Source organism: Salvelinus alpinus, chromosome 15 (genome assembly GCF_045679555.1).
Source record: "Salvelinus alpinus chromosome 15, SLU_Salpinus.1, whole genome shotgun sequence".
NCBI lineage: Eukaryota > Metazoa > Chordata > Actinopteri > Salmoniformes > Salmonidae > Salvelinus > Salvelinus alpinus.
In genome coordinates this window covers 45736476-45756703 of record NC_092100.1, presented here as the reverse complement: position 1 = coordinate 45756703, position 20228 = coordinate 45736476, and the positions used below count along the sequence as shown (strand labels likewise).

Below are 20228 nucleotides of genomic sequence, written 5' to 3'. Positions count from 1 at the left end.
CACAGCCACAAAGTCATAAACCCCATTTCTACAATTTATCTTGTTAAAATGTGCATTTAAACCTAACCACAATACTAATCTTATACCCAACCCTAACCTTACATTAAGTTTTCATAAATGTTTAAGATGTAGCCAATTTGACTTTGTGACTGTGGTAAACCTTCAGACGGGATAGGCAGGCTGCTCTCTATCTGCAGCTCTGACAAAACCAGTCTCCTCCCCCAAAGTTGATACGAAAATAAGAACATTATGCCGTCTGTCACACGGGAAGAAGTTTGATTCATGAACTAAAACTAGTTCATTTTATTTTATATACTTACTCAAAGTTTTTGCATTGTCGTCTTTTTCTAATTTGGACTGGAGAAAACCGCAAAACATGTCTCGTTTTGGGGCGTTAGTCTTTTCAATCTGATGAGTGAAACGCATGTTTGTTGCCAAGGTACACTGTAACGTGTCAGCAGACCACTTCATCAAAGCAAGACTACTGCATGTCCTGCTTACCTGGAAAGCCAACTTTTGGACAGAATTAAGCGAAAATGTCAGACAACAGATCTAGTTTTCTTCATATTGGAGACATTGTGTCGCTTTACGCGGAAGGCACTGTCAATGGCTTCATCAGTACATTGGGGTATGTTCCCTCTAATTAAATATAAACCATGTTTTATTAACTTGTGACAACCATGGCATGTAGACCTACAGGCTCGTTTGTTGGCCAATACATGAAATTAGTCAATGTTGGTAACACATGGCGGTGTGAGGTTCAAAAGTCGGAAGTTGAAGGAAAGGCCTAACACAAGCGATTCCATCAAGGAGGAAATGCCGCCTATGAACCTCATACATTTTATACAATATAACAGGAATGCAAAGTATTATAATGAAGTAAACTGCCTGCATTTTTCCAGTGTAGCCAATACGTGTGCAATGTCCAGTCACACATGCTTTCAGACACATAATTACTCTGGGCGCCAAATGGTTTCCTGGGAAAATATCGCGTTGTGATCCATTACGTACTCAAAATAGTATTAAGCTTTTTCACGGAAGGTCTTGGCTCTCTTGGCAGAGCAGCACGCACTGTGAGACAGCTGAGGAATTTCACTTGATTGCTCACAGCTGTTTGATCAACATGTGTTCCTTGACCTGTAATGTAGTGACTTTGTATATGTTCACCAGGGTGTCCCCAATGCAACTTGAATAATGGTTAGGTTGTTGAATGTACTCTTGTGGCCAATGCTTTAATCTGCACAGTCATGATAGAAAACTTTTCAATGACTTTTCCTATTTGTTTTGTTCATCACATTTTTGACTTTGGGGTAATGAACACATTTCCAAATGTACAGAGAATTGAGAGGTACTTTCATGTGTTTTACCAAACAGTGAAGGGTCAAATAAGGTATGCCTACAGGTGCACTCTAGTTTAAAGTAAATGTATGGCTTTCTGTGAGTACAGAAGATCATTGACTAGCCTACTCTGAGTGCGGGAGTACTGGTTGCTGAACCAGAGCAGGCCTAATACTGACTTGGTGAAATGGTACTATTGTACTTTTTTTTTTAAGCCATTGAAAGTTTACTATCAGTAATAACAGCTAATTCTAAGGACCATCAGAGATTTTCTACAAATATTGACTCTCAGATGATAATTGACTAAAGGTCATCAGCTTTGATATTACCCTAAACTTACAATGCACCACAAAGACAACATGAATTTCTTCTTGAAAACACTATAGTGCTTAGTTGAAATGTGGCTCCAGTGCTTTAGAGAATTTCTATACTCTGCCGTCTACGCCCCAGAACAGACAGGTGTGAATACACTTGTTCTGTGGAATGAGTCTGCCCTACCTACCTCTCCCTCACATTCTCTCTCTACTTTCTCTGTCTGTGCTTTTTAAACAACCACGCCAAAAGCATAGCAGACGTTTGCCTAACCATCACTGTTACCATAGTTACTCCATGGATATCAGTCTGAAAGAAGTCTCTGTAAAAATGACACAATCATCTCTACAAGGCAGAATGTTGAAAAAATGATATTTACACTTTACCGGTTGTACATGCTGTTGGTCCTTTTGGTGGTATGAGGTGGAGATAGGGTATCCACAGGAAAGTGTTTATCTGACTTTTTGCTGCGCCGGTAGGTTCTGTCGCTTGTATTTTAAATCTGTTGACACATTGCACGTGATGCACAATATGTAAACAATAGCCGAATGTAGTCGACCGAAGCGCGTTTCCTTGCAATCAGCTGGAAGTGTGTGCCGTTCGGTTAGGCTTGGCCATATTGTGCAAGTGTTGGCCAGGTGCGAATTGCATCAGTATTGAAAGTACCCGAAATACAGACCAGCGTACTGAAGGTCGGGTTGATAAAATATTCCTGTGGCTATTTTGTATCAGATTACCTCTGACATAGGGACAAATTGGCAGACAACAGTTAAAGTTAGTTGAAATGAAGTTTAACATTCTGACTTGTAATGGGACTGTTTGGGAATGCTGAGCCTACATGTTAGAGATGTGTAAGTATTTACCTCTCGGATTCTAAAGAGGCTAAGCAGATATTGAATTGTACGTCGGGCATAAATTAGCGTTTGGATCAGGAAAGTTTAATTTCATTAGCTCTAAAATCCAGAACGTTGAATAAAATTATATTTGAACTAACTTGACCTGTTGTCCATGTGGTTGGTCCTTGTGAGACAAGGACCAACCATCCTTCTATCCTCAGGAATGTATAATTATGTTAACTTTTCAAAGAACTGGTTGTGCTTTCAGATTTCTATCAACTGGAGCATGCAAGATGAAAATTCAGGCACGAGACACATGCTTCAGGTGATAGAAATCTGTTCTTTGAAAAGTAGCTGTAATAAGTGAAAACTAGCTGTCATTGGCAGAGGTTTGAAACTCTCTTATTGGACTATTAACTAATTTACCACCTGGTCATGTCGCCAGGCAGGCCAAAGCTCCATCTCACTAAAACAGGCTGAAATTTCAGGTGGTCTATTCAAAAAGCTTATACATAAAAAGGGCATTATCATCATTTTCTTTATTTATTATTTTTTTTATTTTATTTATCCCCTTTTCTCCCCAATTTTCGTGGTATCCAATCGCTAGTAATTACTATCTTGTCTCATCGCTACAACTCCCGTACGGGCTCGGGAGAGACGAAGGTCGAAAGTCATGCGTCCTCCGAAGCACAACCCAACCAAGCCGCACTGCTTCTTAACACAGCGCGCCTCCAACCCGGAAGCCAGCCGCACCAATGTGTCGGAGGAAACACCGTGCACCCGCCCCCCTCGGTTAGCGCGCACTGCGCCCGGCCCGCCACAGGAGTCGCTGGAGCGCGATGAGACAAGGATATCCCTACCGGCCAAACCCTCCCTAGCCCGGACGACGCTAAGCCAATTGTGCGTCGCCCCACGGACCTCCCGGTCGCGGCCGGCTGCGACAGAGCCTGGACGCGAACCCAGACTCTGGTGGCGCAGCATAGCACTGCGATGCAGTGCTCTAGACCACTGCGCCACCCGGGAGGCATTATCATCATTTTCACTGTATTATTCCAACTTCAATGTGGAAATGTATATAAAACACAGGAAATTCATGTTTTTGACCTCACATGGCCTTTAAAATAGAATTTGATTCAACATTCTGGTTTGTAGAGGTCGTGAGAGAAATTTCCTGATCCAAACGCAAATTTTTGCCTAACGTTGAATCCAATGCAATTCAACGTGGGGTTTCCTGGCTAACGTGAGCAGGGGATCACTCCTGAACTCCTCTCTTGATGTCTACAATCATGTTGGTAACTCGGAACCCCATTGTGTTCATGAGACACAACAGCCTCATTCCAGTAACTTCAAAATGCCTCCTTGTTTACTTGTGATAATCACTGATGTGTAAAGTGAGTGGATAAGTCAAATCTCATTGCTTTCACCAATCATACTATGCCAGATTAGCAATGCCAAGCAGGAAGGAATGGAAATGGGGCCAGTGTTTAGATGGGGACAGACTGGCTTGTAACCTGGGTGGATGAAGCCTATAAAGGCCACAAATGGACCTGTGCCAACAATATGAATCATTACTGACATTGTGTTACTGAAAAGTTGATGCAGTCAGAACTCCTTTTCATCTCAATGCAAATGTCAGGGCCATAAAATGTCAATGCAAAGTGCGTAGTACAGAGCTCTGCTGTTTTGAACGAAAGGCATAAAGTCAGTAATGAATCAGTGATTCATTAACTAATGCAGTCTAAAGTAGCCAGGTCTGTGTGGTGTGCTTTATCAACACTACACATACCTAAAAATAAGCCTCATTCACGGCCCAGAAAGTCATTGGTAGAGTTCCTGCCCCACTACATTGCTGGCGCATGCTCGATCTTACAAAGCCTGGACAGGTATGTAACATATCAGCTAACCACATATCATATGTAAGGCCATGCTTTTTGGTATGGAAATGGAGGTACTGTGCTTCGACTGTTTCAGAATTATCCACAAGTGTTGCTGCAGGTAGGACATCCTAGGAAAAGTTCTGTAATTGACCCAAGCTGAACCTGGGTTCGATACCCGATCAGGAATTCATAGAATATACATCCATGGCTGGTTTCGTTGACTCTCCCCATTAACTGCCCCTATATAACATGTTTTTAGCTACAACTTCAACAAGTCCGTTGGAGAGGATCAGCTTGAGCAAAGTGAGGTGCAGAATCACTGATCTACAAATAGTATTCCCTGCCAAATAATAGGTTTTGTGCAATTTTAAGATTTGCAGAGCAATGCCTCCCCTGGCAAACACAGGCAGGCACAACCAGACAGTAATTGATTGATTGGAGACAGCTTGTGTCAATTACAGAACATTTCCTAGGATTTTCTACCAGCAGCAACACTAGTGGATAGTGCTGGAAATGATGGCTTCTGCACTAAAATCATGGCCCTAATCATGTGATTTTAGATTGTTCTCCTGTTTAGATGATGCAGATGCATTCCAGATCTTACATAAAATACCTATCCAGGCATACTGTCAGCTAACCACATCATGGTCGCATCCCCTGCTCAGACATTGCATGCATCAACCAATGGTTGCGTGCCACATCGTTGACTGTGCAGTCGGGCACCAAATTGCTACAACGTGGTTAGCTGATACGTAAAATACCTATCCAGGTGCTGTAAGATCTGGCAGGTGTCAGCAACATCTGAGCAGATGAACGCGCCCCATATCTTATAGCAATCTGGTGCCCGCCTGCACAGTCTGACATGGCACGCAACCATTAGTTGATGCATGCAACGTCTGTGCATCTATTTGGGCAGAAACTCAATTGCCTGTCCCTAATGGCACCCCATATAGTGTACCCTCCAACTGCTCACCCCTCCCTCAAAGCACATTCCAGGAGAGGTTCCAAGATCCTTCCCCCGGACCACCTCCTCCAATTAGATTTGAGCATTATGTAAGGCGAGGAGTTGAGGAAACCAATGGTTTGACAGCTAGTAACTTTTTCAGACAGGCATGGTATCATGAATGTTGGCTGGCATTGCTATTACTATATGCGTCACATGCAACCTCAGCTCAACTGGCTTTGATAAGTCTATAAATCCATATTGACATATGATAGTAACTATAACCGCTTACTTCAAATAAGTTCCTCAGCTCACACCTTTTATAAACACTCAAGAGTTCCCGTCAGACTGATTCTTTGCCTAAGTCCAATCCTCTTCTGCTGTGCTTATCTTGCGGACATACTCAAGCAAACAGACCAAACAAGTCCACACATTCTAGTTTAGTAGCACTGTTCATGGACTGTTCATGGACCACTATTTCAGCTACATAGCCTAAATGACTGCGGTTAACTTTATCCATGCTCTAAATGTTATCTGGTTCGTAGTGTACTGTCAGTCTTATATTGGCAGGTTACATATCATTAGCTTAAAGGAGAGCTGTGCCTCACCAGCAAGTTGAAGCGTGTCCAGAGATCTGTTGATTAACAAAACTCATTGACCAGTAATTTGGCCATTCTACAGCTTTTTACTATCAGAAGATCTCAGTTGTGGTCACACATGATGTATTTTCTCAGCCTTGTCATGGTTTGGCGTCCTTTGCCTTGCCATAATGTGTAATGGAGCGATAATTTGTCTACCCTGTCCGTATCCTGTCAGCTGGATGTGCTGCTGGTTCTTTTTTAACTGAGTTCCAGGACCAGGGTCGTATTCATTAGGTCATGCAATGGAAAGTGTTTCTTATTGGAGTCCAAGTAGTCCTTCCCTGTTTACGTCAGTCTTCCATTTTGGTTCCTAATGAATATGACCCCGTTATTTGAAATGCGCTGGCTGTCATGGCACTGGTTAAAGCCCCACTGTTTCAACTGAGCAAAGTCATAGGCCTATTCATTAGGGCACACTGTAGCAAAACATTTTGCAACGTAAAATTTAAATGTGTTTCTTATTCGACAAGGTTCAGGCAGTCCCTCCCTATTTCAGTCTGTTATTCTTCCGTTTGGTGCCTAATGAATGCGACCTCAGGCTCTCGGTACTTAAGGTTACTCATTTATGCGCTAAACAGACAGGACTCTTTAGTTTATCTCAGTCTTCCTGTTTTGCTGTGTAGCACATGATTTGACATCCTATTGTTTCTCATTTAGATGAGACTTTGATATGGGAACTGAGGAATAGGAAATAGCCACAGCCAGCCAGTTAGGAATGAATGATCAAGAGCCATGGCAGCAAGAGGAGCTACCTGACTGACTCACTGCACAGGACTGCTAGCTTTGTCTGAACCAGAGGGGCCGTGCCTTGCATTTTCCCCTTAGCCATTCATCTACTCGACTATGTCCTTGTAATCCAGTAAATCCAGTAGTGTCTAAGATAAATTAGGGATGTGACAAATTTAAAAACAAGATCTTCATGTTTAAACATACATTTTTCTTTGAAGTCGGTTTCCCGTTAAAATAAGAAATGTATAGAATTCCATGTGAATTCACAATGCAGATGCACTGCTGCCAGCAAAGGTTTGGGTCTAGCGATGTATCCCTTTCAGATGGTTAAGCGTTGCACCTGTACTACCATTACTGTACCTCAATTCCACCTGGCAAATTTTGCATTTCACCACCTCATTTAATGTACATTTCCTAAATTTTTCCATGGGAAGTTGAGCCTGGGAATTTTGCTTATATTAATAAAAAAGTTAGCTTATAACAGTGAACCTTTTTTGTGGGATACACATAAGGCAATTCTAGGTCCTGTGGCATATGTATGTGAAACTATCCCCAATGGAATTGCAACCCTCTGCATGCACAGTGCATTCTTCCATCACATGTGCAGCTGATCTTGCACACTAATGAGATGCTATTGATCCCACACTATTACACTGTCTGAGCCAAGGACTACATGCTTTATGGTAAGTTTTGATTACAATACTGGGTGAGGTGAATATATTTTATGACACATTATCTTTTGTTAGTAAATAGTAGCCTACAGCAAAGTGTGTTTAAATCATTTCTAACTTGTTAACAATTTCTGCTAGTAACCATATAGGTTTTAGCTTGCTTGAGCCTGCTAAATAAGGAGTGTTAATTCACCTGTTTCCATACATGTTTCATTTAAAAACATTTATCTTACAAAGGAGTTGTTTAATCAAACGGCTTAACTATTTATTTGTACATGGAATTGTATTTCTTTATTTTTGCAATGCAGACTGTCATCATGGCACTGAAAACAATGGATACAATCTACAAGCGAGCCAAGGAAATTGTTAGGTATGTGAAGGGTCATCAAGTTATAGCAGCAATCTACCTCACCAAGCAAAGTGAGAAGAATAAGAGCACCACATTGAAGCTGCCCAGCGACACCCGTTGGGGTGGTGTTGTCATCATGATTGACAGTCTCCTGGAGGGGAAGGAGTCTCTCCAAGAAATTGCCATATCACAGTCTGCCGATATGGACAGCCCCACCAAGAGGATCCTCCTGGATGATTTATTTTGGGAGAGAGTGGTAAGCAGCCTGAAACTCCTGAAACCTGTAGCCATTGCACGGATGGAGGGAGACAATGCCATCCTGTCTGATGTTCAGACTCTGCTTGCAGATGTAAGAGAAGAAATCCGTACTGCCCTGCCCACTTCACTGTTGCAATAGCCCATCCGTGACGAGGACCGACGATGCCTTTATTCACACCACTGTTTAATCCTTAAAGAAAGATTGTTTAATTCCCAAGATTAAACAACTCTTTAAGGATTAAACAGTGGTGTGAATAAAGGCATCGTCACTGATGGGCTATTGCAGCAGACGACCACACCGGGTTCCACTCCTATCAGCTAAAAACAAGAAGAAGCAGCTCCAGTGGGCACGCAATCACCAACCACGGACAACTGAGGAATAGAAAAACATTGCCTGGGTTGAGGGTTCTACTAATCTAACGTGGAATTGTTTTAAGATGGTCATACTAAGAATTGTTTTGCTTTTTGATTTAGAATGTTTTCAATAACGCTAGATCAAAGCTGATTCAATGTCTGCAAGATCACATTACAGCATTCTACATAACAGACCCGAATATAACAGCATAGTATAACATTACTGGAAGGCAAAAAACACCACGTAATTTCTTATGAGATTTCAGGATGATTGTGCGAATGGTCGCATTTTTCTGCCACGTGGCCAAAACTCAGAGCGCCACTAGGCAAAATATGTGCTTTGATTGAAACTAAACACAAGTAGGCTATGCTACAGCTAACACCCTCTGCTCCAAAATGTGCTCACTGTAGACACTCAGTGGCTAGTTTATTAGGTACACCACCCCGTTCACGAAAATGATTTGCCCTTACAAAGTGAGTCACATGGCCGTGGCTTGCTTTATAAAGCAGGCAGACAGGCATCCAGTTACTGTTTGATTTTACGTTAGAACGGGCAATAAAAAGTGACCTAAGCGACTTTGAGTGTGGTATGATATTCAGTGCCAGGCGCGCCTGTTCCAGTATCTCGGAAACGGCTGGCCTCCTGTGCTTTTCTTGCACGACCGTGCCTCGGGTTTACCGAGAATGGTGCGACAAACAAAACAAAAAAAACATCCAGTCAACGGCAGTCCTGTGGGCTGAAAAACTGTCTTCTCACTTTAACGTCTGTAGCGTCCGAACACTTTGGCCTAGAAACTATTATACCCCTCTAGGCCAAATTCAATGTTCCATCAAATAATACAAATTATACCTTAAGGCAGGGTTCCCAAACTTGGTTCTCGGGACTCCAAGGGTGCACTTTTTTTGTTTTTTGCCCAAGCACGACACAGCGGATTCAAAGAATCAACTAATCATCAAGATCTGATCATTTGAATCAGCTGTGTAGTGTTAAGGCAAAGACCAAAACATGCACCCTTTGGTTCATGAGGACTGAGGTTTGGGAAACACTGCCTTAAGGGGTTATTAATGCAACCGCTGTGTCAGATTTCAAAAAAGCTTTACGGAAAAAGCAAACCATGCAATAATCTGAGGTCGGCGCTCCGAGCCCAATCAAGACAAAAAGATATCCGCCATATTGTGCAGTCAACAGAAGTCAGAAATAACATTATAAATATTCACTTACCTTTGATGATCTTCATCAGAATGCACTCCCAGGAATCCCAGTTCCACAATAAATGTTTGATTTGTTTGATTATGTCCATCATTTATGTCCAAATAGCTACTTTTGTTAGTGTGTTTGGTAAACAAATCAAAACTCACGATGTGCGTTCACTAGTTGCAGACGAAATGTCAAAAAGTTCCATTACAGTCCGTAGAAACATGTCAAACGATGTATAGAATCAATCTTTAGGATGTTTTTAACATAAATCTTCATTAATGTTCCAGCCTGAAAATTAATTTGTCTTCAGAAAAAGCAAATGGAACGGGAGCTACCTCTCATGTGAATGCGCGTGACCAGCTCCTGGCACTCTGCCAGAGCTCTGACTCAATCCCCTCTCATTCAGCCCCCCTTTACAGTAGAAGCCTCAAACAAGTTTCTAAAGACGGTTGACATCTAGTGGAAGCCTTAGGAAGTGCAACATGACCAATATCCCACTGTATCTTCAATAGGGGCTGAGTTGAAAATCGACCAACCTCAGATTTCCCACTTCCTGGTTGGATGGTTTCTCAGATTTTTGCCTGACATATGAGTTCTGTTATACTCACAGACATCATTCAAACAGTTTTAGAAACTTCAGAGTGTTTTCTATCCAAATATACTAATAATATGCATATCTTAGCAACTGGGACTGAGGAGCAGGCAGTTTACTCTGGGCACCTTATTCATCCAAGCTACTCAATACTGCCCCCAGCCATAAGAAGTTAAACAAGCCCATTCGCCAGAGTAGCCTGTTCTTTATGAGTAGAGCAGAGTGTGCGAAAAGTAGAGAATATTGCAGATGCGCAGAAGCTTCGGGACCTTTAGCTGTCGGGAAGAGGGGTCCAGAAAATTGTCTCCACAGCCACAGTTTTAACTTTAGTAGTACATGTAAGAAGAATGCAGTTAGCTACCTGGCAATTTTCCCCTCCCCTGTTAGCTGGTGATAGCTACTGTTGGATATGTTGCAAATAGGCCTAGCTTATGTATCACCATCTCCTGGCTGCATTTACACGCCAGATTCAGTAGCATGAACATCTGAACATAATTCATGATGTTTTTTTATTTGAGTTAATTTTGGAGTCAAATGTAATAGTTTCAGTATAGTTTGTTTTTCAAACTTGTTTTTACATTTTCATTTTTTTTGTTTTAGTTTACTGTAATACCCTTGATATCTTGTCTTGCATGACTCGCAAATTTACCAAAGTAGCCTGAAGTTTGCCTCTTCTCTGGTTTTATTTAAATTACACAATTTTCCCCAGGCCTTTACAGCCTGATTGTTTAGTTAGGCTGTAACACAGCAAATAATAGGTTTAGCCATAACTGCACTGGGATTTACATTGTGGGGGTGGCAGTTTTTTAAATTTAAAACACCACTGCTCTTTAAATCGGGCTGAGCTTAAATCTATGAATGTGTACAAATCTGGAGTCAAATGGGGATATGGATATCATAAAGAAGGAGTGATACAAAAGTTACTGAGTGTGCTAGAAGTAACGTGCGGAAAATGAAAACACCCCAGACTTTAAGCTATTTGTAAGTATTTTTCAATTGTAGGGCAAGGGCATGGAACTTCATTGGATAGTTTCATTGGAGGGCACGCCAGTGCCTCTTCCCCCTCAAGAGGCTGAAAAGATTTGTCATGGGACCTCAGATCCTCAAAGTTCTAAAGCCGCACCATTGAGAGCATCTTGACTGGCTGCATCACCGCTTGGTATGGCAACTGCAAGGCACCCAACAGCAAGGTGGTACAGAGGGTGGTGAGTATGGGCAGTACATAACTGGGGCCGAGCTCCCTGCAATCCAGGACCTCTATACCAGGCTTTGTCAGAGGAAGGCCCAAAAAATGGTCAGACTCCAGCCACCCTACTGCATGGCAAGTGGTGTCAGTGCACCAAGTCTGGAACCAACAGGACCCTGAACAGCTTCTACGATGCATGCCATGACTGCTAAACAAGACTACTAAATAGCTAATCGAATGGCTACCCGGACTACCTGCATTGACCCTTCTTTGCTCTAACTCTCTTGCACTGACTCTATGCACACACACTGGACTCTATCCATACATACTTACACTAACACTCCAACACACACACACACATAACATGCATACTGACGCCACACACACACCTTCACCACATACGCTGATGTTATTACTGTCTTATCTATCCTGTTGGCTAGTCACTTTATCCCTACCTATACCTATATAGCTAGTTCAATTACCTCGTAACCCCGCACATCGACTTGGTACTGGTACTCCCTGTATATAGCCATGTTATTTTTTATCTTTAACTCTGAATTGTTGAAAAAGGACCCGTAAGTAAGCTTTTCACTGGTAGTCTACACCTGTTTACGAATCATGTAAGAAATGAGATTTGAGACAACAATCTGCTAGTTATTTCTGTAGCAGTGCAGACTACCAGAGATGATTGACACACACACACCAAGGATGAAACTTGGACCACGAGGAGACGCTTGAGTCAACACAATAAGAGGATGCCTCATACTGGGCTCCCTTTTCACAACTTATCTTCAAGTTGCCAGATGGTTCTGTTTTTGTTTAAGGCTGGCATAAGATTAGCCTGGTCCCAGATCTCTTTGTGCTGTCATGCCAACTACAGTGCCTTCAGAAAGCATTCATACTCGACTTATTCCACATTTTGTTGTTACAGCCTGAATTCAAAATGGATAAAATATACTGTATATACTGTATAATTTTTTGGTCACCCGTCTATACACAATTCCCCATAATATCAAAGTGAAAACATATTTTAAGAAATGTTAGCACATGTATTGAAAATAAAATACAGAAATATATCATTTACATAGGTATTCACACCCCTGGGGCAATACATGTTACAATCACATTTGACAGCGATTTACAGCTGTGAGACTTTCTGGGTAAGTCTTTCTTTAAGTGCTTTGCACACCTGGATTGTGTAATATTTGCATTATTCTTTAAAAAAATATTGGCTCTGTCAAGTTGGTTGTTGATCAATTGACAGCCATTTTCAAGTCTTGCCATAGATGTTCAAGCTGATTTGAAGTAAAAACCCACTAGGCCACTCAGGAACATTCAATGTTGTCTTGGTAGGCAACTCCAGTCTGTATTTGGCCTTGTGTTTTAGGTTATTGTCTTGCTGAAAGGTGAATTCATCTCTGTCTGTTGGAAAGCAGACTGAACCAGGTTTTCAGGTTTTGGCTGTATTCTGTTTATTTTTATCCTAAAAAACTGCCTATTCCTTACCAAAGACAAGCATACCCATAACATGATGCAGCCATGACCATGCTTGAAAATATGAAGTGGTACTGTGACGTTGTTGGATTTGCCCCAATTGTTATTTGCCACATTTTTTGCAATTTTACTTATTGCAAACAGGATGCATGTTTTGGAATATTTACATTTCTTACAGGCTTCTTTCTTTTCACATTTCGATTAGTATTGTGGAGTAACTACAATGTTGATCCATCCTCAGTTTTTTCCTATCATAGCCATTAAACTCTTAACTGTTTTAAAGTCACCATTGGTGTCATGGTGAAATCCCTGAGAGGTTTCCTTTCTCTCCAGCAACTGAGTTAGGAAGGACACCTGTAAATTTGTAGTGACTGGATGTCTTGTATCACTGTCCAAAGTGTAATTAATTACTTCACCACGCTCAAAAGGATATTCAATCTCTGCTTGAAAAAAAAAATGTTTTGACCCATCTACCAATGTGCCCTTTGCAAGGCATTGGAAAAACCTCCCCTGTAATTTGTGGTTGAATCTGTTTGAAATTCACTGCTCGACTGAGGGACCTTACAATTATCTGTATGTGTGGGGTACAGAGAGAGATTAGGTAGTCATTCAAAAATCATGTTTAAACTATTACTGCCATTATTAGTCCATGCAACTTATTATGTGACTTCTTAAGCACATTTCTACTCCTGAACTTGTTTAGGCTTGTCAGAACAAAGGGGTTGGATACTTATTGACTCAAGACATTTCAGCATTTCATTTGTAAACATTTCTGAAAACAATTCCAAATTGACATGATGGGGTATTGTGTGGAGACCAGTGACACAATCTCAATTTAATCTATTATCAATTCAGTCTGTAAAACAACAAAATGTGGAAAAGGTCAAGGCATGTGTATACTTTCTAAATGCACTGTATATGGTCAATTAGGCATTACAATGACCACCAAAGGAGTTGGCAAGAGAGTACAAACAGATCTGTGACGAGGCTAGCATAAGATGTGACACGTTTTAGAATAACACACAGTCTTTCACAGGATGTAGCCAGGTCATATTTTAAAACAATTTATTTAACCTTTTATTTAACTAGGCAAGTCAGTTAAGAACAAATTCTTATTTACAATAACGGCCTACCCAAACCCTACCCTAACCCGGACAACACTGGGACAATTGTGCGCCGCCCTATAAAAGCTAGAAGTGAAGAACATTCTCTGCCAACAGAATCATGTTTAGTTGATCTTGTGGTTTCAAAGCCTGTGGGAATTTACGGACACATAGCTGTGTTAAGTGTGGATGGAGAGTGTGTAGTTATACAGTCAAATAATTTTTCTGAAGATGTTTTTTTTGTAAATTGTCAGAAAAACAATTGCTGTGGCAGGCTGGTGGGCTGGTCGCATAGCAAATGTAGACATTGACTACAAAAGCCAGGCATGCAGTGCGGAAACAAGGCGGTTAGATGTTAACCCAACAACATCTAGGCCTTATCAGTCACACACAGAAGCCATGCGCTTTTCCTGTGGCCGCACCACAGCATTTACACAATCGACAGTTTCCTTTTCAACTAGACCAGGGCCTGTATTCACTAAGCATCTTAGAGTATTAGTGCTGATCTATGATCAGTTGTTGTATTTTAGATCTGAATTAATATGATTACATAGATAGGGGTCAACTTGATACTAGATCAGAACACATGCTCTAGCGCTTATCATTGTAGTTAGTTACACAATAATGAAACCTGGCAATGCTCTGAATTCAACATGACATCCAATAAAGATCATCACATGCGATGCGTGCCGATTTCTTCCTTACATGCTACAGGTAACTGACAAAATAAAGGGATCCCCAACATAGTGTCCTAATCTAATTAAGGCGTTGGGCCACCACGAGCCGCCAGAACAGCTTCAATGTGCCTTGGCATACATTCTACAAGTGCCTGGAACTCTATTGTAGGGATGTGACTCTATTTATCCACGAGAAATTACATAATTTGGTGTTTTGGCGCCGCTCCTGAATCTCCCATAAGTGTTCAATTGGGTTGAGATCTGGTGGCTGAAAAAGCCATGTCATATCGTGAAACGGCAAGTTGAGCAGTCTTCGTCACTGATGCTCCCGTCAAATGTGCCCCAACAATTACCCCTCTTTCAAAGTCACGGAGATCTCTTCTAGCCATGGTAGCCAAAATAATTAGCAACTGGGCCTGCCCTGCACGTTTATACATGACCCTAAGCATGATGGGATGTTAATTGCTTAATTACCTCAGGAACCACACCTGTGCGGAAGCGCCAGCTTTCAATATACTTTATCTATCTCATTTACTCAACTGTTATCTTTATTTTGGCAGTTCCCTGTATGTTGGTAGTGGGTGAATCCATTTGAAATCAATCAGTTTTTGACAGCATGTCTTTTGATTTAAACAAACTCCATACATGTTTGCCCATGGAAGAAGTGGCCAGAAAGGGACCTTTTGGACCTAGATATTACACAACATTCAGGAGATAATGGTGCTCAAAGTAGACCCATTTTGCATATCTGGTACCCCATTTGAAATTAAATTGTAACTTCTAATTACTACCACAAAGATGACTGCCAGTCCACCCACCGTGTTGAATGTCAACTTAAATGGTCATGTCTATTCTGTTATCTATATTTCTATGATTTCAATAGGCTTCTTGTGGAGGATTGACATTATTATTTAGAACAGATATTCCCATTCAAGTCAACATTCTCTGATGTCTGGACCTCCAACTGTCTTTGTGGTACCATTTGAAAGTTGACATTTCTATTTTATTCCAATGTTAGTATATTTATCAGCCAAAACATGACACAAAAATAATAAAAAATGTCTCAACCGAGGGCAGGCACAACACAAAAACCTCAGATGTAAAATAGGGTCTAAGCCTTACAAGTTTTCCCAAACTCTCCTGGGCCCCCCTGGGTGCTTGTTTTTAGTTTTTTGCCCTAGCACTACACAGCTGATTTTCAAATAATCAAAGCTTGATGATGAGTTGGTGATTTGAATCAGCTGTCTAGTGGTAGGGCAAAAACCAAAACGTTGCACCTGGGGAGGAGGCCCTAGGACCGAGTTTGGGAAAACCTGGTCGAAGCTACAACATGCGAATATGAAAAGAGTTGAAACATTTTTCGGTAACTGACATAAAAGGTTCAATGAAATTTTTATTAAAAAAAACTAAAATGGTGTGTGTGTGATGTAGGATGTTTTTGTGTTCTTTCCAGGCTTGTTGATGACAGGTGTGTGGTGCAGCCGGACGCAGGAGACCTGGCCATTCCGCCCCAAAAGTTCAGAGGTGAGTGGGAGGAGTCAATGACAAGCTGGCCAACCACAGAGGACTGCGTTGTAACTCATATAGTTGTATTTGAATGAATTAACTCAACGCTTTTCTGCCAAGTTAGCAGTGATGGGCAGTTTAGTAGTGCAGCGTGCCAAGGTTGCTGCAGTCCACACACACACACACCCTCCCAAGGCTGAGCAGGCCACTATAGCCCCATGTTGTTTTAACAGTGTGGTTTATAGGGTGAGGTTTAAGTGTTTAACTGACTTTACAGAATCCCATTGAGTAAACAGCCACTAACCACAAACATGCTATATACCCCCACCCAGTCACACACTCAAGTCAGTTAGTGACACACTGCCATGCAAATTACACTGACAAAATATATAAGTGCAACATGTAAAGTGTTGGTCCCATGTATTATGAGCTGAAATAAAAGATCCCAGAAATGTTCCATACGCACATAAAGCTTATTTCTCAGAAATGTTTACATCCCTGTTAGTGAGCGTTTTTCTTTTGCCAAGATAATCCATCCATCTGACAGGTGTGGCATACCAAGAAGCTGATTTAAACAGCATGATCATTTCACAGGTGCACCTTGTGATGGGGACAATAAAAGGCCACTCTAAAATGTAGGATCGTCTGAGAACAGCCACCCGGACAGCTGATGAAACTGTGTTTGCACAACCGAAGACGTTCTGCACAAACTGTCAGAAACCGTCACAGGGAAGCTCATCTGCGTGCTCGCCGTCCTCACCAGGGTCTTGACCTGACTGCAGTTCGGTGTCGTTAACTGACTTTGATGGCAATTGGCACGCTGGAGAAGTGTTCTCTTCACAGATGAACCCCAGTTTCAGCTGTACCGGGCAGATGGTGTTGTGTGGGAGAGAGGTTTGGTGATGTCAACGTTGTGAATAGAGTGCCCCACGGTGGCGGTGGGGTTATGGTATGGGCTGGCATAAGCTACGGACAACAAACACAATTTAATTTTATCAATGGCAATTTGAATGCACAGAGATACCGTGAAGAGATCCTGAGAGACATTGTCATGCCATTCATCCGCAGCCATCACCTCATGTTTCAGCACGATAAGGCACGGCACCATGTCGCAAGGATCTGTAAACAATTCCTGGAACCTGAAAATGCCCAAGTTCGTCCTTGGCCTGAATACTCACCAGACATGTCACCCATTGAGCATGTTTGGGATGCTGTGTATCGGCTTGTACGACAGCATGTTCCAGTTCCCGCCAATATCCAGCAACTGTGTACAGCCAATGAAGAGGAGTGGGACAACATTCCACAGGACACAATAAACAGCCCGATCATCTCTATGCAAACGAGATGTTGCACGTTGCGTGAGGCAAATGGTGTCCACACCAGAAACGGACAATTTTTCTGATCCACGCCCCTACCTTTACATAAAAAAAAAATAAAAATCTGTGACCAACAGATGCATATCTGTATCCCCAGTCATGTGAAATCTATAGATTTTTTATTTATTATTATTATTTTAACCTTTTATTTAACTAAATTCTTTGTTTCAATGACGGCCTAGGAACAGTGGGTTTAACTGCCTTGTTCAGGGGCAGAACGACAGATTTTTACCTTGTCAGCTCAGGGATTCGATCTTGCAACCTTTCGGGTTACTAGTCCAATGCTCTAACCACTAGGCTACCTGCCACCCCAACATATAATTCATAAATGCTTAAAATACAATATTAATCTGTTTTTTACCTCATTAAGCCATGATTAGGGCCGGATGAATTTATTTCTTATATGAACTGGAACTCATTAAAAGTTTGTCTGTGTGATTCATGGATATTTATTCCTCACTCACCTCACTTTCTGTTTCTTTGTGTCTTTCTTCCTCTTTTTCTCCCAATTTCTTTCCCCCTATCCATCTCTCTTTTTCTCTCTCTCCAGACTGCCTGTTCAAGGTATGTCCGATGAACAGGTATTCAGCTCAGAAGCAGTTCTGGAAGGCCAAACAGGGCAAACAAGGCAACAATGACACAGAAGCAGACCTATTCAAGAAGTTACAGGTATGACCTTTCTCCAAGTCCTAGTGTAATTCATTCACGGTCCTGGGCACGACACCCACAGGGTGTACAGGATTTAGATCCATCCCAGTACTAACACAACTGATTCACCTAATCAAGGGCTTGATCATTACTGTCGTTGATTCGTCAAATCAAGTATGTTAGTAGTGGGCTAGAACAATAGTCTGTACACCCTGTGGGTCCGCAGGACCTGGATGGACAAGCACTGCTTTAAGGTAACCAGGATCAGTTTGCGCAAGGCGAGGCACAGATTCGCTGATGGTGATCACATAAGAAGTAGTAATTTGGGATGCAACGTGATTTGTACATCAGTGATTCTGCACAATCTGGCTACAATGTAGTTAGCATCAAGCATGTTTTTCTTAATTTCCCAGCATGCAGCAGAACTGGAACAGAAGCAAAACGACACCGAGAATAAGAAGCTGCTTGGAGAGGTGGTCAAGTACAGTAACGTCATCCAGGTAACGGCCAACTACAGCCAGCTCCCCTTTCTTATCAGAGACGATATCTCTCTGTTTGCTTTGTGCCCGTAACCTTGTGTATGTTTTCACTTTGTTACCAAGGCTGCCTTTCAGTCTGTAGTCTGGCTTCTAGTGCCTCAAATTGCCAACGAGGTGATTTGACAGAGAACATTTTGAGTGGCACATAGAGTGAGTGGCACAACAAACTGCGGGTTTGTTCCATGTGGTTTCACGAGGTTCGTGGCCTCCAACTTCGCTTAAAACTGTCGTATTAAAGGGTTTCAAAGGAATTGGTTTGGTCAGGTTCAGTCTCTTGCCACATGATTTGGCTGTTAAAAGATGAGGCTTTTTCATTTAGTGCTCTGTGTGCTTTTTTAAAACTAAAGACAATTTGAATGATCTATTCAGACAACAGAATATTTTATGTGATAAATAGAATTTGGGTAATGTTCTGATCCCTAATACCAAGCATAAACTGAATTGAAAGGCTTTTGTGGTCAATTCCAAATAAAGTATTGACAAATTCTGAGCTCATAACAAATTGAAATGATAAATTACCCCTACATCTCACTTTAATTAAGAGTACCAATTTCATATGGTAACTGTTTCCTAGCAATAAATGTGATTGGTAAAGATTCGAGTTAGGTGTTGGGGTGGGATTCGAACCAGGGACCTTGTGTATGACCGTGTGTTGTGAATGATGTGAGTTGGCCCCATTTTCTTTTCCCCCTCAGCTTCTGCATATAAAAAGTAACAAGTACCTGACTGTGAACAAGCGTCTGCCGGCGCTGCTGGAGAAGAACGCCATGCGTGTGTCTCTGGACCCAGCCGGCAATGAGGGCTCCTGGTTCTACATCCAGCCCTTCTGGAAGCTCCGCAGCGAGGGAGATAACGTAGGTACCTTTTAGTGCTGATCTTGGATCAAGTTCCCCTTGTCTATATAATCGTAATAATTTGTGATCTGAAAAGCAAAACTGATCTTAGATCTGCACTCTTACTCTGAGACAATTTCTGAAAAGGGGTCCTGACCTGACTGTAACTACAGGCCACTGCAGTCCCAAACATGTGACCAAACGTGGAACAACTCCTAGCCCTACTTACCATAGATATGTTATGGCAAACCAAACCTCATGATGAACCTTAGTATTGTTGAGATGTTTAAGTTGAGACAATCTTTTTTTAGGGGCTGTCTTAATATTGCAATTGTCCTGTTTTAATTAGATTGGTATTATGTCCATGTCAACGTAATGTCTTCATCCTGCTGAAATAACTCGACTGGTTGTCTCCTCTCCTTTTGCTTTAGCATCCTATGGTGGAAGGTATTCTTCTTGTTTGAAGTGCATGGTGGGAGTTTAGGCCATGAGACTTGCTGTGAAAGCATGGTAGCACTAGCTTTGCATGAGCATTGGAAAAACTTAAGTACGTGTTTGCATTTCCACGACTCTTCTACAGTTTTTCCCCCCTTAACTGTTATTGACTAACAAGATCTGGGCAATTTAGATTACAGCAACACTATAGATACTTAGTCTGTTTATTATGGTATGTAAGTGGTTTGAATGTAGATGTTTGAGACTATGGTGCATACAGTAGACTGCGTTCAGCGATTCCCGCTGCCACACACAATACTGTTCTAATGAATG

The 20228-nt window shown here is 41.7% G+C and overlaps 1 protein-coding gene across 3 annotated transcripts in view; it reads left to right on the top strand.

The window, feature by feature from the left end:
- The first annotated feature begins 214 nt into the window (after positions 1-214).
- The window catches only part of LOC139540160 (inositol 1,4,5-trisphosphate-gated calcium channel ITPR2-like), a 163696-nt gene continuing 143682 nt past the window's right edge, over positions 215-20228 (top strand). For all 3 annotated transcript variants that reach the window (XM_071343751.1, XM_071343752.1, XM_071343750.1), the window contains exons 1-5: positions 215-628; positions 16012-16082; positions 17991-18109; positions 18502-18588; positions 19323-19481. In XM_071343751.1, the coding sequence (XP_071199852.1) occupies positions 537-628; positions 16012-16082; positions 17991-18109; positions 18502-18588; positions 19323-19481 (528 nt within the window). In that variant the 5' untranslated portion in view covers positions 215-536. The remainder of the gene's footprint in view (positions 629-16011; positions 16083-17990; positions 18110-18501; positions 18589-19322; positions 19482-20228) is intronic.